At 38.5% G+C, this 27,114-nt stretch overlaps 1 protein-coding gene across 17 annotated transcripts in view; it reads right to left on the bottom strand.

Moving 5' to 3' along the window:
* TRIP12 (thyroid hormone receptor interactor 12) overlaps nt 1-27,114 on the bottom strand; it is a 143,141-nt gene that overhangs the window by 63,757 nt on the left and 52,270 nt on the right. For 10 of the 17 annotated variants that reach the window (XM_082631023.1, XM_082631022.1, XM_082631012.1 and 7 more), the window contains exons 3-6: nt 26,033-26,158; nt 24,387-25,189; nt 6,225-6,330; nt 3,467-3,603 (exon numbers count right to left, since the gene is read on the bottom strand). In XM_082631023.1, coding sequence (XP_082487149.1) covers nt 3,467-3,603; nt 6,225-6,330; nt 24,387-25,189; nt 26,033-26,158 — 1,172 coding nt within the window. The remainder of the gene's footprint in view (nt 1-3,466; nt 3,604-6,224; nt 6,331-24,386; nt 25,190-26,032; nt 26,159-27,114) is intronic. The other 7 variants (XM_082631015.1, XM_082631017.1, XM_082631020.1 and 4 more) reach the window with 2 other exon arrangements.

Raw genomic sequence — 27,114 nt, 5'->3', positions numbered from 1 at the left:
AAAGACATTAACCAAGACATAAAACTTGTAAAAGCACAGAATTAAAAGAGCTGTTAAGACTATTATAGGGAGGTCCCAACCTTAAGGGAGCCACAGACCCACTACAAGGAGGAGCAGGGATAATCTGGTTTTTAATCAAGTCAAGGGCCTATTTTGACACAAATCAGTTACTGGACCCAAGGAAAAAGATCCTTTCCAGCTGCCATCCCTTTGATGGCAAGTATTAATAAGCATTTGCTTACCGTAGGTCCCTTTTTTCTAAGTTTTACAAAACTAGATAAACCAAACTAGCTTAGCCTGTGAGTGGCTGTTTGTAAAGTCATGCAGGTAAGGAAACGTAACCCATTAATAGCAGTCAGCGAGAAAGTTGCTTCAATCAAGGCATCAGACCTTGGGCAACACACACAAAATCCATCCCGACACTAATATAAAAGCAAGGCTATCAAACAGAGAAAATCCAATGCCAGATTTTAAGAGGTGTCAATCTTTTTTTTTTTGTTTAAACTGGTATCTCTCCCATCTAGTCTCAGCATATCTTCACAGCACCATGTAAGGCAGTTTCCAACACACAGTTAAAGCTGACAGAATTCACTTTTACTTGACAGGAACTGCTAAGAGTTTACCAAATACCTAAGTATAGGAGGCAACGGGAAGACATTTTTAGTGTCACGAAAACTTTTGAGCTAGGCCAGAAGAATGGTTGTTTGGAATATAATTACACCTTATATGGGCCTTGGCATCAGGTGATATGGTAGCAATCTAATTTTTTTAGTGGTACTAACCGAAAATAATTAGGGAGAGAAAAATTTACAAAACTGAGTTGCTTTCTTTTTACAATCTGACCCTGTTCATTTCTTGTGAAATTAAGACTCCCAATGCAAAATGTAGGTGTGTCAGAACATTTTTCCTTATGTTGATTGATTTCCAGGTATAAAGAAGACTGCCTGATTCCCCACCTTAGTATCGCTAAGATTTGCAAGACTTTGTCAACAAGACTTTATCAGCACTATAAAGGGGTGCTCAGTTCTAATGAAGTCTTTTAAAACTAAACCCTTCAGTTCTTGGGACAATGTGGGGAACACTTAACTATCAACTTCAAGAGCTGACATTTCTTCTATGAAGAGCTAGAGGGGTTGCACTCCACATCACAGTAAACTTCAGAGTGACCCAAAGGGACACCATTATCAACAAACTTTCCTAAATGTCAACAACACTGGCAAAGTCAGGGTGATATAAGCAAGTATTCCAAAGATGAAGCAATGCTTTAATATCTACATGTGAAAAAAGAAATACACTTATATCAACGAGGCCACTGAAATAAGTCAGGAAGAAATGATCTCTAAAAATAAAGAAACACTGAAAGATGAATATATACGTAAGACTGAAGAGATTAATCTCTTTAAATTAGTAAAAACATTATTTCAAAATAAATGTTTCAAATGAAGTGAGTCTTATACCAACTGTGTAAGAACTGTCTGAGAATGGACACTTGCCATAAGATGCTCTAAGTTACCACCATCAGTTTGTACTCTACGCGAACTTAGAGGGTTTTATTTTTCTTTAAATTCCAGTTTTACATACTGAGAAACGAAAGCACATTACACTGAAGAACTTAATATAAAGCTAGTAATAAGTAATTTGCCTCTTTCCCCAGAAGCACTTTAGTGAGCTGGCAGAGGAACCCCTGTAGTACGTACAAGGGATCCAGCCTCCAAAAGGTAATAAAGTTAGTGCTGCTCTAATACCAGTGAACGTGCACATGTATCTTTTACAGAAACTCAGAAAGCACCCAGATCACAATGGGATTTGAAATACGGATGACAATGAAACACAGGTGAGCCTTTCGGAGGGCAATCGCATGAACCTAGTCCCTTGAAGCTTTATCCTCTTCGGCAAATATACCAGGAAACAGAATTTTACCCACCACCCCCTCATTCTGGCCTCCGATTACACCCCTATGAATTAAACAAACTCGAGTAACCACGGAAGCAGAACACCACAGCTGCTATAACTGTGCACTTCTTTTCTCTAAGACCTGAATTTGAGAGTCACACATCCTAGTCTGTAGCCCTGGCAAGCTTAACCATCATGCATCTCAGTTTTTCTCATTTATAAAATGAGGATAACAGCACCTCACACCTCAGCAGGTTGTTCTGAATATTAAATGAGAATATATGTAAAGTGCTTAATAATGTGTCTGCAATGGAGTGTACACTCTGTAAATGTTAGCCATTGTAATTACCATAATGAGTCCACTTGAACAACACACTCAGCAGCTCCCTCTCAAAGTGTCATCCATACGGGAATTGCTCCACTTCCATATTCAGACTTGGAATAAACATTAAAACACTGGGAAGCATAGGCTGTGTGTCCTACAGAGCTTCAGTGAGTTGCATGTGCAAGGCACTGTATGTTTCCAAAAATCTACCATTTAACCCTTCAGAAAAACTATTCTGGGAAAAAGGCACCACCAGAAGAGATGCCGTAAGTTCGCCATGTAATCTATCATACAAAACCAGGAAAGATAAGTCGGTAAAGATGTTAAGCTGGACAGAAAGCTGAGACAAAAGGCATAGAACGTGGACAGCAGTGGGCAAACCAGAACCTTCCTGGTAAATGAGGATATACAATCAACCATAGGCATTAAAGGAAACTGGCACCTCTTCTGATACTAACAGTAATACATGAAAGAACTCTGTTCAAAAGTAAGAACACGCCTACGCCTAAAGCTACGCATATCATCCAGATTCAAGGGACTCAGACCCATACGTTCATAATGATGACTTATAATATTTTTGTATCTGTTCTTAGTGTTAGTAAGAAATGCTTATAACAAGCTACTATTTAAACCCGTTAGCCACAATCAAGCCGTGGAGTGTCAGCCGCCTTCTGGCACTGGAAATGGGTACATACTTGGGGTGGGGCGGGGAGCCTAATTTTTGCTGGGCTAAGACATCTAGGAGAATAAAAATAAGAAACCCGGAAGAAAAGGAATACTAGTCTTAAAGCTGCTTGGATTCAAACGGAATACTAGTTATTTTTTAGGGACTACAACATTCTAAATTAAAATTTAGACTTGTATGAAGCAATTTAAGCCACATCCTTACGTTTTTACTATGAATTTAAAGTTTTACAAACAATCAGTAGGCAACTATTATATGTACAGATCAATATTTAAGAAGCTTAAACAGAAAGGACTTACTGCTTCTTAAAAGGCCTTTGAATGTAATTAGTACAAATTTGGATTTGGAAAAAGATTAAACAACAACAACAAATGAATACAAATAATCAAAACACCAAATCTATAAAGCGGAACAAAAGCGAACAACAAGTGTGATGGCTAACATCTTAAGATGTACCTGTCTCCTCTCTTCCATGATATTTGGTGTACCTAAAAAGTAATTTATCTCCAAATAAATCTGGAAGATACATAAATGCTTTTTAGGCTTAAGAAGTGCCAATCTACCTGCCGCTCCTTGGGGAGTTTCGTCCGTCCGTGCAGCTGAAGAATTCACTGTCTCCTGGTTGCCTTCAGGGTCTGCCATCTTCTCCTGTCGACGAGCTTCAGCTGCTCCTCTTTTGCCCAGGCCAGAGCCTCGCCGACTACAACAGAAAAATGCCAGCATAGGCAGCACTCCCAGTGACCAGGAGCAACGTCCACACAGCACAAAGCTCCAATGCATGGAACACAGAGCTAGCTTCTTCTTTTTACATAACACTTGTTGTAGAAAATCACTATGGGCAACAACCAAGACTTTGTATATTTAAAACTCATCCAAGCTATATCACATTGACAATACAAGCTTTTGTGTTGCTATGAGCTGTTGTCATCCTTACAAAACAGAAGTGATTTTTAAACACTTCAACTACATGGAAAAGTGATTCCTTCTGCAGAGACAATTCAATTCATTTAAAATAGATCCCTAATTCCTGGGTCAACAGTGGACCACTATATGGACTTTCAGACTGATACTTGAAAATGAGGGCAGGACAGGGGGAGAGAAAAAGATGGGAAAAATTCCCATCACCTAAGTCCCAGGTTACTTAAATCATCAAAAAATTACTGTCCTAGTAATGGACAATAGCTCTAGCCTTTAAAATAAAAGAAATGAGTATTTAATATTTATAAATAAATACAGACGACATCTGGGAAGACACTTGTTTTGGATCGAGGCATAGTGTAAGATATGGAAAAAGGAATCATCAGTCATTTATCATGAAGCAGACTATATTTTATTGATGACTTGCTTTCTATTTTAATAGCGAAATCAGTAAGCAAATCAGGTAGAGACAGAAGACTTCGAAAATTACAACAACTTAATATTGTTTAAAGGCAGCTCCCCAAATGACCTCAGAAAGTGCAAAAACCTACTACTGAAGAAATGTTTTAGACTAAAGTAAACTACAGTGAAATTAGATGTTGCCTGGTAAAGAACAAGAAGGAACCAGGCATAAGTGACATGTAAATGAAAGCTCTGAATCACCAATGAGTTCTAGAAGAGTTTATTCTCTCAATTATTAAAACTCCTCCTTAAGCAGGGATTTACTTTGCCAACCTTTCATTCACAGGGGAAAAAAGCTCATTCCAAACCCCAATTACCAAGCTACAAATTAGTGGGATTCAAATTAAGTCATTTATTTAACATTTAATTTGCATCAACCATGTGACATACTCTGTGCTGAACATTTGGTTGCTGCCTTCAAGGTGTGTTAGTCTAAAGAGACCAAGCCGCAGCTGTGATCGACTATGAAAGTACTAAGAGGAATCTCAACTAATTCAGAAAAGTTTGAGATGAAGAGCACTGCAGGCAGGTGGCTAGACAGCTTGTGTGTAGCATGTAAGTAACTTCTTGTTCATCAAGACAGTGGGCCTGAGGAGAAGGAGAGAATGCTGCAGAGAAAGATAGGATGCTAGATTACCTGACGCCACATACAGCTTAAAATTAATTTTCAACTACAGTGAATTTGGTTTATATCTAAGATTATAAACCTTGGGTAAACTGGCTTCAAAGTTCGGCCCAAAACAGGACAAAAGCCCTAAAGAACTAAGAACTTTTCTCAGAGGTCCTCATAAAAGTACTGCCCAAAAACTTCAAAGGCAAATAGGTGTACTAACTCCAGATATTTTAAACAATCCTGACAGAACTAGGAAGTAAGTGGAAAAGTAGAGATTAAAGTGGTAAGAGTCCATTTCTTATGACTTATTAGGTAACAAGTCATACTGTTTCCTTGTGTACTGTACTGTACCCACGGCCAAGAGTATAAAGTCGATTACCTCAGAGAAGAACAAAAAGAAGTGCTTAAAGCCTTTCTACTGACCTAAGTTAGAGTAGGGAAAAGGTAAACTAAAATCAGTCACCTGCATCACTGGTTTCTGGCACATTTAGTAGAGAGAACGAAGTACATATAAGAGCCAACTACATATAAAGGATGGAGAAGTCCCATACGGCTGTGATTACCAGCACAAGACCAAAACTGACCAAGCCTGAAAATCTGAGATGAAATTGCAACAAAAAGATTTTTAACTTTAACCTAAGATTCTGAGTCAGTTAATAAAGCATATGAAATAATACACTGTATCATCTATCAAAGGTAGATAATTTTCTGAAAAAGGGCTCCAAAATAGCAACCGGGAGAAACGGGAATTGGAGATGTGAGAGAACACCAACAAAACCTACATTTTTCTGTGAGGATAGGTATTGGAACACAAAATGAAAATTAAGTACATCTCTCACCCTCACCCATTAAACTCAATAACTTGCGCCAACACTCTTAGAAACTAATTAGGCAATATTACAGCCATTACAACAGGCATCCCTTCTGATCCATTAATCACACTACTGGGAAATTTAGCTACCATTAGAAATAACCCAAATCGGCATAAAGATGCTCATTAGAGATTTCCTTGGCAGACGAGAACTCTGAAAACAACCAGACGTCCAACTATTGGCAATAACTCTGTGCAAATGATGTAACAGCAGAGGAAAAGGTAGAAGACAAAGGTGGTGTCCAAAAAAGGCATGACTAAAACTTAGCAAAAAAAAGGTAAATAAATATTGGGGAAGAATTCACAAAAATATACAACAATACTAGCTATATTAGAATAAATTTCTTTGCTCAACGTTCAAGAGAAAATTTTTAAAAACTTATAAAATTAAGGATTTTGCTAAAAGCTGAACACAGACAACGACCTAATCATAAACTGGCGAAGCCCAGATTATTACCTGGCACTAGCACAGGAGCCCGTGGTCTTTTGGCGTGTGCTCCGCCTCAAACTGGGGAGCTCAGCAGGTGGGGATTCGCTGCGCTTCTTAGTAGATTTCCTTAAACCTATACATGTGAAATGCAAAAGTAAACTTTTTAAAAGAGCAGTTACCTTACATTTAAAATGACATAATTCTTCAGATCATCATCCAGTCAAAAGTCCATGGACTCTCTAGCGGTCTCCAGGTTTACTTCCATAGTTTGCTTTTACTGCGCCTGCTCATACTGGGGAAGTGCATGTGGTGCTTGGCATCCCTGTTCAGGAGAAATCTTCTCACTCTGGCCTAACCTTGACACAAGCTTTCCAGCACCATGAATGACAGTCCCTCTCCTCTCAAACCATCCTCTTGAAAAGTTCCTATCACAACTCTACTCTTCCACTACTCTTCTCTACTAACTAAAGCCAAGAGATTTTTTTTTGTATATACTATGTATTTCAGGACTTTACTGTATTTTATTTAGCACTTTACTGCATTCTCTTTGCACTATCCTATTTCACCTAGTTTATATGAGGCTCATCAATAAGGCCATGAGAGAACAAAATGTTTTCTTTCACCAACTCATTGGCAAGAAATATACATTTGAACTGAAGGTTATTCGAATGTCCAATTTACAGAATACTGTATAATTAGGGGGAGAAAGTCAATCAAGCACACTTTACATGCTATTCTGGAATCTAACTAATACCTTTATAGGGATAACAGATTCTGAAAAGGTACAGCAACTGAGAAAAATTTATTGCTATTTTATGAACAATGGGGAAGCCATCAGAGCATCGTCTACTGCCCCCCACCCCCCGAAACAACACTGTTACTCTACACCGTACATGACATGACAACATACTGGGTGGTGAGCTCTATCTAAACAAAGACCCCCAGCATTGAGAGGTCTCCAAAGTCAACAGAGCATACTTCCACTGGAACTTTTGGCATCATCTTAAATAGATGTTAACTTTCTCAGAGACCAACTGTATAATAATAGTTCTCCAGATCATTTGTTTCTTCTCAAATTTTAATTTTTTTCCACTTCACTGCTTTAAAAAGTGTAAAGATAAGAAATTCCTTACTCTTGATTTTGTTAAAAACACCACTAAAGGTTCTGGGAAAGAGGTGGTAAAAAGGATTCTAGACATCTTCTTGATCCTTTAGACTCTTCATTTAAAAACTTCAGTTCATCCAACTTGCACTTAAACTATACATGATGAAAGTTGCTAGGTGAAAAGCAAGCTATTAAAAACTCTTTAAACACAAAGCAGAAATTATAAGGACAAAAATCTATGTTCAGACAGGCATTACCATTTAGAAATCGAAACCAGACCTTTTGGGCCCTTCTCCCCCCACCTCTCACCCCAAATAACTTTTGTGAAAGATTATCTAGACTCTTCAAACCAGCATAAAAGGATCAAAGAGTGAAACTTAAAGTGACAAAAGAAGACTGGCCTAAGCGTTTCTTAAATTTCAGTTTTATTTTAAGGTTGATTTTCTATATAGCTGTCACCAGAATTATTTGATGTGATCACAAAGCTATATCTGACATCCTATATACTATTTTATCTTTGCCTAGCTGGATACACACCCCAGACACCTGAAAGATGGACATGGCATGTAGACGGATTATGGAGCTAGCTTAATATATTCAGCTAATAACATCACTATTTTTTAATATTTAAAAAATTTAGAAATTTTCTAATATTTCAGAAAACATTAAATTACACTTACCTATCTGAATTGTGTGACTAAGTTGGACTAAAAAATGTACAATTTAGAGGGAAAAAGCCACCAGTGCACATTACATTAAAACTGCAAAAAACATAAGGTACTTTCACTTATAAGGCACTTTAAAAACCTCTGTATTATTGTCACTAATATTACTTGGTTCATGTAATACTAAAGTACCTATAAATACCATGATACAGTAATAGAGACACGAGTACAAATTTTCACATCTATTTAGTGACATTCAAAATAATATTCAACAATGTACTGTGGGCTACTGCTTTATTGCTCATCTGCGGTGACAGTACACTTTTTGACACTTTCACTACTCGTGCCCTATTTTGGACTTTGGTGTTTAACGCTCTCTTAAACAACTTCATTCAAATGTAATTTCCGTATGACAAAATGTACTCATTTTAAGTGCACGGGGTTCAATGAGTTTGACAAACTTATTCACGCATACAACCAACATCACAATCAAGACATAGAACATTTCCATCACTTTAAAAAGTTCCTTTATGGCCCTTGCAATTAATCCCCCCACACACACACTTCGGGTCCCTGGCAATCACTGGTCTTCTTTTCTGCTGCTACTGTCTCCTCTGGAGTTTCACATAAATGGAAGCATACAGTGTCGTGGGGATGAACTCATGGTGTTGCACGTACTGGTCCATCCCTTTTGACTGCCGAGTGGTGTTCCCTGGTGTGGAGGTACTACAATCTCTCTAGCCATTCTTGGTGTTAGACTTTAAAAGAACTGTACTAAGTTACAGAGAAGTGGGGCAGAGAAAAACCAAAACAAGAGTGAATAGAACGCTATTTAGAACTGATGTCACAACAGCATAATGTAAAATGACTGTCAGGCTAATTGACACTAACTCCATCCAGCCTGATAAAGTAAGAGAACCCCCAACAGTTTGTTCTCTAAAATTCCTTAGAGGAGAACCACATAAATTCTTCCAAAAGTCTAAAACATGTTTAGAAGATAGAAAGGTCATAAATTCTGGGACAAAGGAAAGCTGAAGCACAAACTTCAGCTTGGTAGATAAAGTATTTCCTAGAAAACCAGGACAGCTGAACCTTCTTTTGGCCATTCAGCAAACTGACAATGCTAATACATACTATCTTCACAATTTTATTTATTTATTCTTTAATATTTATTTATCTATTTGGCTGCTCTGGGTCTTAGCTGCAGCACGTGGGATCTAGTTCCCTGACCAGGGATCGAACCCAGGCCCCCTGCATCGACAGCACGGGGTCTTAACCACTGGACCACCAGCGAAGTCCCTATTTCACAATTTTAGATAGGCTATGGAGATTTTCAAAAGCACTTTCAGATTTAAAGTTGTAATAATTCTCATTTTTCAGACACAAAAATATTAACTGACTTGCTTAAAAGTGCATAACCCAAACGACTACACAATTCTAAGCCTATTTTAAAGCAGAACAGAGAGTACTACATCTTCAATATACTTGTGGCAAGGTGTTAAAATTTTGTTTTACTGGTTCGTTTAGAAAACTTTAAACTCTGTATAAAAAGAGTTTTTTTTTTTTTTTGCAGTACTCGGACCTCTCACTGTTGTGGCCTCTCCCATTGCGGAACACAGGCTCCGGAGGCGCAGGCTCAGCGGCCATGGCTCACGGGCCCAGCCGCTCCGCGGCACGTGGGATCTTCCCAGACCAGGGCACGAACCCGTGTCCCCTGCATCGGCAGGCGGGCTCTCAACCACTGCGCCACCAGGGAAGCCCCTAAAAATAGAGTATTTTTGTAGAACTGAAATGCTTCCTATCATTCTACTGGTCAAATATGGAGTATTTTAATAAATGGTGGAAACATGGAAAAGTGTAAACCTACAACCTACTGAAAACCAATTAAAACACATGTGCATGGGAACACACATACCACAAACACATCTCTCTGTCCCAGGCTCTGTAATGCAGCAAAACTGCATTTATCATGTATTTTTATGATGCCACTTTGAGAAGCAACCAGAATATCACTGATCAAATTAATATATTCTTCTCCACAAAGCCTTTGTGTAATAAAGTTAGGTATAAATCTTGTATCAAAGCTCTTATTACAGTTGACCTTTGAACAATGCAGGCTCCACTTCTACTCAGATATTCTTCAGTAAAACCGTAAATACTACGGTACTACAAGGTCTGTGGGTGGCTGAATCCAAGGATGTGGAGGAACCATGGATAAGGACAGCCAGCTATTAGTTACATGCAGACTAACCCCTCATTGGTCAAGGATCAACTGTATTATTGGTATAAGAATATGTGCACTTGTTCCTACAAATATATTCCTATAATCTTTATTCCTTTGGATAAAGGTGAAACTAGCAGTTAGTATTCTCTTAAAATTCCTAATTGATTTGTCTTCTACAATATAGGTATGTCTTACTCTTTTTTTTTTTTCTTTCTTTGAAAAAGTATTCCTAAGCAAAACTGATGTACACAAAGTCCAGGGCTTCACCCTTAAAAAAACAAAGAGTCCTTTTTTTAAAGTGTGACATTTTTAAAGTGTGACATTTGAAATGTGAAATAATTAAACCTCTTATATATCCAACTGTAAGCCTGGATTTTTAAAAATATAACAACATTTTAAAAGAATCAACAAATTAAGGGCCTTAGACATTTTACTTTCTGGACCCTTACTAATGTAAAAATAGTTAAGATGTTCGTGGGTACCTTCTACTTATGATATTCTTTTCAACTTGAAATATTAAAACTATTTCTCATTACATTAACATCTCAGTACAAAAGTATTTCTCTTGGAAAAGGTATGGTTTTCACTCTTAACTGTGTCAAATTACTTTAAGAGTAGCAATAGACAACTGGGCAATACATATTCACTATCAGCTTTCATTCTATTTTTAATTCTCACATGATCTGTTACAGGTATGTTAATCTTTGACATGATATACACATATAATCGAACCTACTACACAGTCCTATAGTGAAAATATAGCACTCCTCTCAATAATAAAATATTCTAGCAATGCAATAATTAAACTTCCCAATTTCCTGAAAGATTTCTTCTGCTGCATAAGAATAAACATGAATGTCCATGTATTTCATAAGGTTGTTTGAAAATCAAGCAGAGGAGGAGGGGGAGACTGACCTAACATCTTTATTCAGTGAATAATGACTCCATTCAAATAAATGAACACTTTTATTCTGCAACTTATATAATCATTTTAAAGTGACAGTAAAAGATGATCAAACAGACATCTACTGTATATTATCTAGCAGACCTTTTTCTGAGCACCTGCCTCTTTTTTTTCTTTCTTTTTAAAAAATTCTTTGCAGAGCTATCTCCTAACCCTTCTCCATGTGGTACTGATGGAACTGTCATCCACAATACACTCCCACTATATGAGTGAGACTCAAACTGTTGTATTTTCATCATCTACAATTACAACTCCTCCACCACTATCCCCTCCCCTTTACCATACTAATTCATTTAAGGACAGGCATATGACCCGAGGATATAAGAGACTTTCGTATAGAAATATAAATGATTGGACAGTGTTTTGGGGAAAGAGGGGGAATGAGGGTGTCATAAGTCACAGACTTGGGACTGACAGGACCATCTTCATTTGAGCTCCTGGATCCAGCCAAGCCTGAAGCTAGACAATCTCTTGGCTTTACCAATCATGTGAGCTGATTTCCATTTAATCTTAACTGAATATGCTTCACATATAATCCCAAATCTTCTGATTATGTCATTACTGTATTATAGTTTGTAGTCTAGAGTAGGTATGGACCAAATCCTGCTGGTAGCCTGTTTCTGTACAGCCCACTAGCTAAGAATGCTTTTTATATTTTTAGAGAGCTGTAATAAAATAAGAATATGTGACAAAGACTGTATGTGGTCAGTAGACCCTAAAATATTTACCATATGGGTCTTTACAGAAAATGTTTATTAACCTGGACTTTGAGGAGAAAAAGGAAGAAAAGTATAAGGACTTACCTCAAGTTTAGGGGAAAAAAACAGTCCCTCTCCAACGCCCCCCCCCACCAAAAAAACCCTCTCCAAAACAAAATCTCTTTGTTTGGAAAAAGAAAAGAAAAACCAAAAACCAAACAAGACCTAAGCTAAACAATATCTTAGTAATAAAAAAAGTTTCAGGGCTTCCCTGGTGGTGCAGTGGTTGAGAATCTGCCTGCTGATGCAGGGGACACGGGTTCAAGCCCTGGTCTGGGAAGATCCCACATGCTGCGGAGCAACTAGGCCCGTGAGCCACAACTACTGGGCCTGCGCTCTGCAACAAGAGAGGCCACGATAGTGAGAGGCCCGCACACCAAGATGAAGAGTGGCCCCTGCTTGCCGCAACTGGAGAAAGCCCTCACACAGAAAAGGGGACACAACACAGCTAAAAATAAATAAATAAACAAACCAATGAACCGACATTAAAAAAAAAAAGTTTCAGTACTAATTTTTCTAGAATATTACGTATCTTGATTTTTTTTTCCTTACTTACAGTTTTTGGCATATTCCTATAGAGAGTAAATACATTCAATTTTAAAATGGAGTAGACAAACTGTTATGAATAAGGAACACAAACCAGTACCTTAAACAAGGGTAGATATCTAGAAAAATCGCTACAATTCATTTACATTTACAGATATCAAAAGATGACTATACTGATCTTTTAAACACAAATCCCCTATTTGTTTAATATTAAAAAGAGCGGATTTCCCTGGCGGCGCAGTGGTTAAGAATCCGCCTGCCAATGAAGGGGACATGGGTTCGAGCCCTGGTCCAGGAAGATCCCACATGCTGCGGAGCAACTAAGCCCATGCGCCACAACTACTGACCCTGTGCTCTAAAGCTCGAGGGCTGCAACTACTGAGCCCGCGGGCCACAACAACTGAAGCCCGCACGCCTAGAGCCTGTGCTCCGCAACAAGAGAAGCCACCGCAACGAGAATCCCGCGCACCGCAACGAAGAGCAGCCCCCACTCGCCGCAACTAGAGAAAGCCCGCATGCAGCAACAAAGACCTAAAGCAGCCAAAAAGTAAATTAATTAATTTTTTAAAAAATGTTAAAAATAAAAAGAGCCTTCAAGTAACTACTTTAAAGGTCCATTTACATATCAAATCTGTTTCAATCGGTTTTCAGAACCACTCCTTTTTCCTTCATAAAAGAAAAAAAAGCACCAAATAACAGGACTATTACCACATATGAGGAGTTCAATTTAGAATCATGTAATCGGATCATTCTGCTACAGGAAAAATTGGACCCAATAAAGAGAATTAATTAATGATGGGTATATATATATATATATATATATATATATATATACATACATATATATATGTATATGTATATATATATGTTTGTTTGTTTTTTTGTGGTACGCGGGCCTCTCCCTGTTGTGGCCTCTCCCATTGCGGAGCACAGGCTCCGGACGCGCAGGCTCAGCGGCCATGGCTCACAGGGCCAGCAGCTCCGCAGCATGTTGGATCTTCCCGGACTGGGGCACGAACCGGTGTCCCCTGCATCGGCAGGCGGACTCTCAACCATTGCGCCACCAGGGCAGCCCAATGATGGGTATATTTTCAGTGGCTAACTCAATTCCTTCAGCCACTGCAGAATCATGAGAACCTGGAATACCTTGATATTGTTGTGTATCTATGTTCAAGTACATACATCTCTATCAAAGACTACTTTTCTAAAATAAATTCACAAAATGAAGAGTAACCTATCATATAAAAGGTATCACAGATGTTTATTTTAAAATCAGTAACAATAAAAGATACGTTGTGCAGATGACAGTGAGCTAAAATCCAAATGGAATTCCCTAAGCCAAATTTTTATTTCCTAGTGAACGCACAGCAATTTCGTTCATTGATTTGGCAATATGAATTAAAAACTTAGAAATGTGCAAATATATTCATCTAACCACTATAATAATGAGAAACTGGAAAAGAGCTAAATGTCCAATAATAAGGAATGGTTGAATAAACATCAGTATGGTGATAAAAACTGGAGGAACACAGTGTTAGTTAATGAGGATGTGAACAAATTGGCATTTTAAAAATTTTTATTTATTTATTTATTTTTGGCTGCATTGGGTCTTTGTTGCTGCGCACGGGCTTTCTCTACCTGCAGCGAGCAGGAGCTACTCTTCATTCCGGTGCACGGGCTTTAGGCGTGCAGGCTTCAGTAGTTGTGGCTCGCAGGCTCTAGAGCGCAGGCTCAGCAGTCGTGGCGCAACTCTCAGTTGGCAATGGGGTAAGAGGTACATCCATATACAGTTATTAAAAATCCATGATTGGACTTCCCTGGTGGCGCAGTGGTTAAGAACCCGCCTGCGAATGCAGGGGACACGAGTTTGATCCCTGGTCTGGGAAGATTCCACATGCCGCAGAGCAACTAAGCCCGTGCGTCACAACTACTGAGCCTGCACTCTAGAGCCCGTGAGCCACACCTACTGAGCCCGCGTGCCACAACTACTGAAGCCCGTGCACCTGGAGCCCGTGCTCCACAACATGAGAAGCCACTGCAATGAGAGGCCCACGCACTGCAACAAAGAGTAGCCCCTGCTCCCTGCAACTAGAGAAAGCCCACGCACAGCAATGAAGACCCAACACAGCCATAAAAAAAAATGACATGATTTATAGCTTATTTTTTGAAAGGAAAAATGTCAGTTAAAATCATTTAGGCAGATAAAGCACTTTGGTTTCTTCATCCCTAAAACATGGATACTACCTCATTCTGTGATCATAATGAAATTTAATGTATGTCAACTGTCTAGTATGGAGCCTGGCTTATAATAGGCACTCAAAAAGCAACACCTACTGTCATGCAGAGTGAGCTCCTACTTTTGAAAAAAATATGTGCATATACATAGAAAAGTGTCTGCCTCTGGGTAAAGACAAAAGAATGACCCACATGCATTCACTCTGTCCTCTAGTGAAACTCCACTAAAATAGCATTAAAAGAATCTGAGGCATAAATTCACAAGGATGGGAAGAATGGAAGAGACAACCATTACAACACAACAGAATTTTAGAAGATGAAAAAGCAGTAATTCCAGTGCTAAATACACTGGGAAGACCAGAAGGCTGAAGGTAGAAAACCGAGATAAATTACCAGTTAGATTGACACTCAGAATCCCACAAAGGTTTAGGAATTGATGACACCAGGTACTTCTGGGACGACCTCAGAGTTTAAACTGAGGATTGCCTCATAGGCTATTTATGAAGCAGTCAGATCCCCAGATTCCCTCCCCAACTTGCACAGCTGGGTAAATGTCCCTCTCCTGGGGCAGGTAAACATAAAACCTTTATTCCTTAGAAAGTACAAAATAAAGAAATTCTCCATTAAAGTACACAGTTGCAAACAGGCGCATCATACCAAAAAAGAGAGGGGGGAGGATCAAATATATACAGACAAACTGGATGACATATGGCCTCTTTCCTAGGCTTCTCCTCCCACTTAGTCCCCAGAACTCTGGCAGTTAGGCTTTCACCTCCAGGCAGGAGTCTGAAAGAATCTTCCTTGTGGAATTTTACCAGCCAAAGAAAAAAGATCTGAGAATGATCATAGCCCAATTAGTTTATTAGATAGTGAATCTCAGTCAAGTCTCATCCATCTGCTCAGAGCTTGCAAGTTAGATTTTTGGTTCCCCTACTCGAGTATGAGGAGACACCCAGGAATTACCTGAATTTGAGGAAAGTTCCTAGTATGAAAGTCAAAACCAGAGTAAACACCCCCTCCAAAAAAATTACATAAGAGGACTCTGCAAGAAAAGAAAACTCGCTCTTAATGGGGGGGGATATGCATCTATAATTAAAAACAATATTCATGGCAGGACTACTCACAATAGCCAAGACATGGAAGCAACCCAAGTGCCTGGCAATAAATGACTAAATTAAGATGTGGTGTGTGTGCGTGTATAATTAATTAATACACACACACACACACACACAGGAATATTACTTAGCCATAAAAAAAGAATGAACTATTGACATTTGCAGCAACATGGATGGACCTAGAGAATATTATGCTTAGTGACAAAAGTCAGATAGAGAAAGACAAATACAATATTATCACTTATATGTAGAACTAAAAAATAACACAAATGAATGTATATACAAAACAGAAAAAGACTCACAGACATAAAAAAACAAACTTGTGGTTACAGTGGCGGGGGGGCAAATTACAGATTACGGGAATGAGATTGACAGATATAGACTACTACATATAAAATACATAAGCAACAAGGATTTACTGCATAGCACAGGGAATTATATCCAATACCGTGTAATAACCCATAATGTAATATAACCTGCAAAAAAAAGGAATCACTATGCTGTACACCTGAAACTAACACAATATTGTAATTCAACTATACTTCAATTAAAGAAAGAAAAAGAGAAGGGGGGAGGAAACCTTTTTTTTTAAAAAAAAGGAAATGAGAACAAAATAACCTCTTGAAAAGAAAAACAAGATAGCGAACATGAAATAAAAAATCAATACAAAGGTTGGAAGAAGCTGCAGAAATCTATCAGAAAGTAGAACAAAAAAGGAAAGCAAGAACAAAAAGATAAGACCAGAACCTTCCAAAAGGACAATTACCCAAAATAATAGGTGATCCAGAAAGAGAAAAGAAGCAAAGATCGGGTGACCAACTGTCCTGGTCTGCATGGGATTCTCGTAGTTGTAAGGCTAAAAGTTGGTCTTGGGGAATGCCCCAGATCCAAGGGAAACCAGTACTTCAGATCACCCTAACAAGGAATGAAACAAATGCACAGCTATGCCTGTATCACGACATTTCTAAATAACTGAGGCAAAGATCTGTTTTCCAGAAAAACAGGTTATATATACAGATAAGGAATCAGAATGCTTGCAGTACTGAAATCTAAATAACATAATTCTTCAAAATTCTGATGGAGAATAATTTCCAACCCAGAACTGTATTTTCAATCAGTCTGTCAAATAATTATCAAGGTTGTAGATTTTCACATTCAAAATCTGAAAAAACAAAAAAACTTAAAAAAAATCTCATATGTACTTTTTCTTAGAAAGCAAGTGGAAGACATGTTCACCAAAACAAAACAGTAAATCAAGAAAGAAGATGCAGGATCTAGAAGCAGGAAACTAAACAGAAGACTAAAGAAATACCTGAAGCTAAAAGCAATGTAACCAGGCATAAAAGGGCAGCCATCCAGAGGCCTCGTTTCTTCAGGAAAATGAAACAAATCCATGTAGACAGTTTGCGAAAAGATTTAGACAATGCATAACGAGTGTGGAGTTGAGTGATAGAGTCAAAGAAAAGGAAAACAACAAAATAATTATTAAACTCCGTAAAAAAAAAAAAAAAAAGATTGTAAGAAAAGAAAAGTTCCTACAGACTCAGTGTTAACTGAGCAACGATCATGACTGGGAAAATGTGAAGCATGTACAGTATGCATTTGGTGGGTGAATAGGTGTGGTAAATCTCCCATATAGGCCACACAATAGTGCTCAAAGTGAAAAAATTCAACAAATAGACATATGAACACATATGTCTCACATTTATAGATACGGAAGTGAATACCAAAATGACTGGCTATGCGGAAAGGCAATGTGGCAGGAAGCCTGCTATTTTTTAATAATAAATCTTATATCACTTGACTTTAAACTACACATTAAGTATTGATTAATATGAAGGAAAATTTTTAGCAGGATACACACAGGAAGACAGAGACAGCCCTTAGGGATGGGATTAAGTAATTATTTTTTCTTCTTTGTACGTTTTAATATTTTCTGGATTTTTCATTTTTGATAACACTTTATAATCAGAAGTATCAAAATATTATAGAATACAGAGGCATGAATAAGGAAAAGCAATTTTCATTTAACTGAAATATAAGTTTAGTAAAATGTAATTTGGCTGAATTAATTCTTACTCTGACCTGGTATACAAAAATACATACCATGGTTGTTTAAAATTCACAGTATAAAACAAAGCAAAGCCTTAAAGAGGTCAATAATATTTGTTTCCATTTAATATTCCTTTTTTAAAAATCTGGCAACTCAGTTTTGTTAAATTACTATTGGTAATATGTGGTTACAGATTAGTACTATTAAAGTTTTAAGTACTAAATTATTTTAACAGCTGCTTTATAATACAGAAAACTCTTAACACTCAATTCTTTTTCCTTTAAGCTCCTCACCCAATACATCACCAGGCTAAAAGATAATTCAATTTATAAAAACTCAGTGGGTATGGCCCTCTAAGACCCAACTAGGTAAAACCAAGAGTTTACTTTTAAATTATTCTGTCCTGCTTGACTCATTCTTCTTTCCTCTCTCCGTGCTAGAGGCACAAAGTACCATGTCTCTTAGCAGAATTACCTTTCCAGAATTCGGCATCTGTCTGGTTCTTTTCTAGTTCTAATAATGGCTACAGGCTGCCTGCAAGTCACAGAAGAGTATGAAACTCAAGCTGAAAATAAGCTGGTAACTACTGCTGACTATGTTATTAATAATGTGCACATGATGTCTACTTTAAATAATGGAAAGGGAACTGGACCTACAAATAGACATATCGAACTGGAAATATAACACCTTTAAATTTTTCTATAAATACATTCCATAATTAATCGCAAATTCTGATCACAAACTGTTTCTTACATGTCTATGCCATCCATCACCTTCTACCATTAAGACAGTACATACTTTGAAACAGTCAAATTACTTCAAAATTAGCCTAAAGATAGATAGATTAGCAGAACATTATAAGAATATTTTAAAATATTACATCAAAATATCACTGAATATTTTAAAAAATCATTTGTATCATTACCCTGCCCCACTGGTTTTACATTTATGCTACATAAATTTGTTAAGACTGTTTGCTAAGGTTAAACAACGCAAAGCAAGAATAATTTCCTAATGCAGATTAAAAACTGTCATATAACACTATCCTTTCTGGGGTATTCTCAAAACCCAGTTGGGCTTCCCTGGTGGCGCAGTGGTTAAGAATCCGCCTGCCAATGCAGGGGGACATGGGTTTGAGCCCTGGTACAGGAAGGTCCCACATGCCGCGTAGCAACTAAGCCCGTGTGCCACAACTACTGAGCCTGCGCTCTAGAGCCCGCGAGCCACAACTACTGAGTCCAAGTGCCACAACTACTGAAGCCAGTGCACCTAGAGCCCCTGCTCTGCAACGAGAGAAGCCACCACAATGAGAAGCCCATGCACAGCAATGAAGACCCAATGCAGCAAAAAATTTATAAACTTCTACCAATGGACACAAGGTGACCTTTGCCCCACAGCTCTCTTGACCAGCTGCAGTTGGCAAGCCACAGGCTTCAGGTAGCCCATCACAAAGCAGCTGTTTCTCTAGTTCTCCTGCCAGCTCTAGTTCCTCACCAGAAACTTTTTCAACAAATGCCAAATCAGCACACCAGGAAAGGTCTTCCTGCTTCAGTGACCCGATTAAATGTATCATTTCCCAAAGTGTGTTCCATGGACCACTGCTGTCTCCCAAGGTAACAGGTGGTCAAACAGATTTATAAAATAATGGGTTAAACAGAAGTGACCGTAAGAACTCTCACAGCTTTCAATATACTAAAGCATATCCTGAATCTCCTTGAGGGATATCTGACCATGGGGAAATGGGTTTTCACAAAGCATCATGTAAGTACTGTTATTCCTACAATTTGAAAAAAATTTCCTTTACCAGGAAGTTTTACTGACCAATCGTATCTTAGAATGAGCCTATACCTGAGGAAACATATCACCTTCTAATTAACAGGTTCACTGAGTCCTAAAAGTTGAAGAAAACAACCTACTCAATTTGGAATGCTTTCTATCTCACAAAATGTCCACTCCATTTTTTAGTTAACTGACATATTTTTTTTACCCAGAGTTGCTAATCCATTGAATGGATTGTAACCACTGAATCTAATTCTGCCCCCAGATTAATGTTAAATTAAAAAAAAAATCAAACTAATTCCTAATGCATACAAAAGCTCTTCAAATCTATCACAACAGTTCTCAATTCACATTTTATGTTTATATGGTATTTTAATTTTACAAAGTTGTTTTCACATACATTCTTTCATTTATGCTTCACAAGAATGAATACTATCATTCTGCAAAGATCAGGGATTAGGTTGCTATCATAACTGTAGTTCAATGATTTGCCCAACCCCACAAAACTATCAGAAGACAACAGAACTTTAAATCAGGCTCTTCCAAATCTAAAGACAGCTATACCTTAAACTGATCAATAGCTAGGATTTATATCAATCCTTCATTTTCAAAACGATGCTCCTGAATGCTTTGTCTTAAGATCTACTCAATTTCAGTTGTGCACCCTAAATTTAGAGATGCATCCTATGTACTATTAGCACGATGCTAGGGCTCCTCACATATTTATTCATTCCTCAAATAGCTACTGTGCCCATTTTACAATGGAAAGGTTGCCAACTTTCTCGTATTCACTAGCTGATAAAATGGCAGAACTAGGATTCCAATCTAGGATTTTTAGCTCTATATTAAGAGCTCTCTCTCCCCAAAATACCACTACTTGAAGCCCAGGGATTCCTCTAAGATACTTCATTTTGCCTCTGTATTCTTAAATAAAATTACCAAGTACTGCCAATCCTCTTGCAGTACTCCTTCTTACATAAACTCTTTCCTAAAGTGACCTATTCAATCATACCTAAAATTCACCCTGCCCTGTGTGACTCCAGGAAGCCTGCCTGGATTTAGCTCACCCAACCTACTCAATCCTCTGCACCCTATTATCACAACTAATTTCTAGAATCACAGGGCCTGGGTTTGACTCTTGGCGCTATCACCTCTTAGTTCTGTGACCTTGGACAGGTAACCTGACCTCACTGACCCTGAGTTTCTTTACCTGTAAGAAGCGAATAACAGTACCTGCCACACAGGGCTGATGAGGAGTAAATGAGATGATCCATGTCAACTATTTACAAGTTGTCAGGCACTTGTAAGCACTTTAAGTATTTGCTATTATTTTGTTTTGAAATGTTTTTCACTTATTTGTAAAGAAGCAAACACACAGTTAACGGTATAATATGAACCCCTGGGTTCACACAGTATTCACCCCTCAAGATGAATCAATACCAGTAAAGAAGGATCAAATAAAAGTTCATCTCCTCTGGGGTCTTAACATCTCTTAATGACCCAAATAGACTGCAACAGTAAAACACAAACAACTAACATGGATGAAAAATAAGTGACATAGCAAAGAAAACAAAGGCTTCAAAGTCACACATACGCACCCCATCTTCAAATCCTAACTCTGTCACTTAGGAGATATGTTACTCTGGCAAGTTATTTCACCTCCTTGGAATAAATTTCCTTAATAACTATCATCAAGCACCAATTTTTCGGAAAAGTAAATGTGACTGCATATGTAAAATACCTGGCACTTGTAGATGTGAAACAAATGCTGGTTCCCTTCTCTTGTTTCAACAGCTTGGGCTATAATTAGAGCTTAGAACTAGGGTAGTGGCAATGAAGATGGTCAAGTGATATTAGTGACCACAGAACACACAGATTTTGTGAAAGGAAGAAAAGCAACTACGAAGTGAGTTTTACACTAAGTCCGTTTGTGGCCATGTGCAGAGTGAGGATGACAGCGTATCTGGACTGGTTTTATTACGGCAGCACCAAAACCCTCGGGGCTTCCTGCTGGAGAGCAACCTCACAACCAAGAAAGCCCCGCCGATCAGCCACTGGTAGGGTCAGGTTTTCTTTTAAAGATTGCACTAACTGACATGTACAAAAAAAAAAGCTGGTCTCTGAGAAGAGTTAAGGACACAACACTCGAGAACAATCTGCTCAGGGCTTCCCTGGTGGCACAGTGGTTAACAGTCTGCCTGCCAATGCAGGGCACACAGGTTCAAGCCCTGGTCCGGGAAGATCCCACATGCTGCGGAGCAACTAAGCCCGTGAGCCACAACTCCTGAGCCTGCGCTCTAGAGCCCGCATGCCACAACTACTGAAGCCCGCGTGCCTAGAGCCCGTGCTCCACAATAAGAGAGACCACCGCGATGAGAAGCCCGCGCACCGCAACGAAGAGTAGCTCCCACTCACCGCAACTAGAGAAAGCCCGTGCACAGCAACAAAGACCCAATGCAGCCAAAAATAAGTAAATAAGACACATAAATTAAAAAAAAGAGAGAGCAATCTACTCTCACCTGTGCCAGGACCCTCCTAGAAATAAGAATTGAAAGAGATGAGCTCTTCAAATGAGGTAGGCTCGAAGGGTTAGAGTGAATCCCACGGACCGTGCTGTAAACTCAACCTGGGCCACTGACTGTGGAGCTCACACAGCTGCTACACACAATGGAGACACACAAGCACGCAAATACAGATGCACACATGCTTCTACTTCACTTAAAAGTAGACAGAGGAAGAGGTATAAAAGCAGAGATAAATAATTCCAATTGTCAAAAAAACCTTGTCTGGACCAATGGACAAACAGCTGTCCCTTTTTACCCAACCTTTTATTTCCTTTTGACTTCAGGATACCAATCTTAATCTTCATCCGATATTTATATTCAAATTCAAAAGATTTTATACAGATATACTGCATATTTAAAATAACAAACAGAACCAATTCTATAATTTAAGAGAAAGAGATGTTACCTTCACAATAACCCTATGATACAGGTTAAACATAAAATTTTACAATAATGTCTACTAGTATTCTTGTCAAAATGTTGCTAATATTGAATCAACTGAAAATAGTTTATAGATTGTAGAATTAAACAAAACAGAGCTAACAGCTCTGATTCAACACTAGGTTAGGCTGGTTCAATATTAAACTTTCACAAGAATACTAGTAGACACTATATAAAATCTTCCAATGACCAAAAAACATTCTAGCCCTATCAAAATGTGGACCTGAAATTTTCTTTGAGGGCTCAAAAGGAGAAAAGATGGTCAAAAACAAGCTTCTCAGTTAAATATTACAAAAATTAAATGCTTTGAAAACCATAGGAAGTGCTGTTTTGTTCTCTGTATTTGCATCGTTTAGATTTCTCAAAATAGAAAAAAAAAAAGCACTTCATCATTACAGTAATCATGTAATTGAAGAGGGTCACCACGATTTCTAATCAGTTCTAATGAAGTTAACATTTGGCTTCCTGAAGAAGTCTTTTTTGGAAAAAAGAGAAAAGTGCCTCAGGATGCCTTTCGCTTATCTATTGCGTGTTTCTTTGCTTGAATGTATTATTCTCAAACATTAGTTCTTCCTGCTCCGCTATACGCTTCAAGGCAATTTCTTTCCCTTTTACCTAGGACCCAGAGCCCAGCGCAATCAACGTAAGAGGTATTCATCTTTCGTCTAAGCTCCTTAAAGGCCATAAAATATTACATGTGAATAAAGTTTAATTAATACTAGGGTACATTTATTCTAATAACTTAGCTCAGGGTTTCCACACATCAAGAATGTGTGGAACAGTGGTCTCACACACAGTGTTATAATCCCTGGTGGCAAAGTGGTTAAGAATCCGCCTGCCAATGCAGGGGACACGGGTTTGAGCCCTGGTCCGGGAAGATCCCACATGCCACGGAGCAACTAAGCCCGTGGGCCACAATTACTGAGCCTGCGCTCTAGAGCCAGCGAACCACAACTACTGAGACCACGTGCTACAACTACTGAAGCCCGCACGCCTAGAGCTTGTGCTCAGTAACAAGAGAAGCCACTGCAATGAGAAACCTGCGCACCACAACGAAGAGGAGCCCCCACTCGCTTCAACTAGAGAAAGCCCGCGCGCAGCAATGAAGAGACCCAAAGCAGTCCAAAATAAACAAATAAATAAATTTATTAAAAGAGCATTTGATCTCCAACTGTGGTCATGACCAACTCATAACTAGAACACTTTTGTTTCTGGTTATAGGAGAAAAACCAGCTTGCTGTCCTACTCTGACATTAGAAAATAAGTAGCGGGCTTCCCTGGTGGCGCGGTGGTTGAGAGTCCGCCTGCCGATGCAGGGGACGCGGGTTCGTGCCCCGGTCCAGGAAGATCCCACATGCCGCGGAGCGGCTGGCCCCGTGAGCCATGGCCGATGAGCCTGCGCGTCCGGAGCCTGTGCTCTGCAACGGGAGAGGCCGCAACAGTGAGAGGCCCGTGTACCGCAAAAAAAAAAAAAAAAAAAAAAAAAAAAAAGTAGCAAATGCTGCAAAGATAAAGAAAGATACTAAAACATGACAATTTAGTAATAAGGCGGGAGCATTCCTTATCCATCTCCATAAAACTAAATGCGGTGTATCCGTTATTACACACTTTGTGTACAGATACAGGTACAGTAATAAATCTAAAACTGCCTCAGACTGACTACCTTGAAACCTGATCCCTCTTGACAAACCCAGAGAAATTTTCTTTCATTTAAAAAAAAGATCTTTCGAGTAAACTTACTTGCTAATTTGGCCTGTAATCCAGAAGGTCCAGGTTTTGATGTCTCTGACTTAGAAGACCCTGGAAGAGACAGTTTTGTTTTCGGAAGGCTAACTTTAGGGCTGAAACGAGCAGCCCAGTCGAATTTTGAAGAGCCACCAGTGTGACTCTGCTCCTTGTCTCTGCTACTTCTTCTTGGACTGGGACTGGATGCTGAACGGGAACGTCTGGCCTTGTTCTGGTCTTTTCCTTGTTTCACCCTGGCACCTGGTGGAACAGTAGAGGAGGCCGAGGCTACAGCAGAAGACGAGGAGGAAGTAGAGGCAGCAGAAGAAGAATCGGTGATGGTGCTACACCCAGCTTTGGCTGAGGCGGCTGATTTTGAAGCCAGCTTGGTAGGTTTTGCAGATCTCTCTTCGGCACCAGTTGCTTCCGACACAGAACCACTCTTTATACAAGAACTCTCTGTCCTCTTTCTTTTCTGACTCCGTGAACTAGTAGTGGCCCCACTCTTCCTGGTATGAGCCTTGCTTGTTGATGGAGACTGTGCAGATTTCAGTTGTTGCTCCTGGTCTAAATGTCTCTTCTTTGACTTACTGTGTGGCTTACTTGTTTCTGAGGGAGATTCAGTATGCTGAAGTGCTTTGGGTTTTTTTGCAGAGTTAGGAGAATTGGTCCTGTTGTAGTCTGGACTAGCACTGCGTTTCACTCCTCGAGAACTGTCTTTCTTAGGCACCTGCCCCGTTTTCTGCCTTTCTGAAGTATTGGCTCTGTCTGGATCCTCTGGTTGTGGGACTATGACAGCAGATGATGAACTGCAGCTTCTAAGAGGTTAGATAAGACAAGAGTTAATATCAGCCTGCCATCGTTAAACCTGTCGTATAATACTTAGTTATTAACTCTCAAATCTGTGGAAATAAGATTTTTTTTTAAGTGCAAGAGTTTTCCTGGTAAGTCCAGTAACTAAATAAACATAGGCTCGTAAACGGTTCAAAATGGAGGGGAAAAGAAGGGGGTGGGGGTGGGGGGAGGGTGACACTTTGGATGGTAAAATATTAGAAGATCAGGCTAATTCTTTAGCTCAAAGATTACTGACACTAACTCCCCTAATCATAAAACAAGAGTTAGGATTACAAGAAAAAGAATGCTTACTTAATAGTTCAGAACCAGTTGAAACTAGAATACCGATACTCTATTTACAAACACAACTTATTTGTCAAAGCTTAAAATAAATAAGCATTAACATATACACTTTCAAAATGAAGGTTAGAAGGTTTTATACTGTAGTATCAAATATTTACAGTCACATTCCTTTCCAAAGACTCCTATCAATTAGATCTTAAGACATACTGATCTGTGGCTCTGACAATAAAAAAAACTAAGAAAAACTGGATTTAAAATGGCATTTCAGATGCCTATAATGGTTTGTTAAGCAAAAGGAGAAACTCGCAGCTCTCTAATCAAGGAGAATAAAGCACTATCTGGGGTATGTTGCACTGACATCACTGCAGAGGTGATTCACTATTAATCCTAAAAGTTATACCCGGATAATAATGAAAACATGTATCGTAACATTTTGGCGTAACCTGGTACGTTTTAATATTATGCAATGATTCAAATGCAAATAATTCTGCCTTGAAAAATGTATAAGCAATGTGAAGATTTACCTTTTAGAAAGGTGTCCCCTTGACAGTTCAGAAGTAGTATTAGACTGCACTTTGGGTGCCTTAGAATTAGATTTTCTACTCTCAGGAGGGCTATATCCCTTATGTTTTGCCTGCCCTAAATGTGACCTGTCAGCAGAAAACCAAAACAGAAATCTATCAGGAAAATGAGATGCAAATACAACACTGAAAGTGAAATCTTTTTTCATTAAGAAAAAAAAAAGCTTCCCAATTCTTCATTATTGACTCTACCCTTTTCCCAAATATTTCTATAATTAAATTATTATTCTATCAAATAATCTGGCCAAAGAAATTACCTTTTAGAACCAACCCCCTCAATACCCAAGAGTTAAGATTTTTTTATAACCAGCTAGAGTACACCAAAAAACCAAGTCCTAGATAAAAAGGTAAAGAATTTACCACAGAATATTCCAAACACATTCAAAACAATTGCACCGTTGATACATGGTTGGGTTATATTTATAATAAATCAAATCCTTATGCCAGCATTGTTTTAAGAGCAAGTTTGAGGGACATGAAGAAACTGTTTTCAGTTGTTAGATGTTTAACCTCTGGCAAAGGTCACATGAGATTTACACAAGCAAAGGAAGCATGCACGAATATATACCCAGAAAAGTTGGTGTTCCAGAGGTGAGATATTAACGGAACAGATGCAATTTAAGTAATTCACGGCCAACATCCATCCTTCATGTAAATAACATAAAAGAGCATATTCTAATAAGAATAATAAAGTTTCATTAATACCAAAGCTGTTTACTTTGTTTAAAAAATTTTTTTAAAGGCCTTCAATCTGAAAATGATCTCAAAGGAATTTAGAAATGAGTCACTGAACGCCTTACACGATAACTCTAACTGAACACATAAGGATGCCGTACAGTTCTTAACATATCATACGTGTTCCACCATCTCTTCAAAAAGATGATCTAAGGTTTCTGGTCTCAGTATCTTTATTGTTTTCTTTCATTATTGCAGAAGAACTCAACACTGGATTCTTGAAAGAAGATATGGCATTAGCTTCTTAATGAAAGTAAATATTTCTTGGGTCCATACTATCATTTTCATTT

Source organism: Mesoplodon mirus (genome assembly GCF_964341445.2).
Source record: "Mesoplodon mirus genome assembly, chromosome: 8".
In the NCBI taxonomy this organism is placed as follows: Eukaryota; Metazoa; Chordata; class Mammalia; order Artiodactyla; family Ziphiidae; genus Mesoplodon; species Mesoplodon mirus.
The sequence above is the reverse complement of the archived record's forward strand: the minus strand, read 5'-3'. Positions and strand labels throughout refer to the sequence as shown.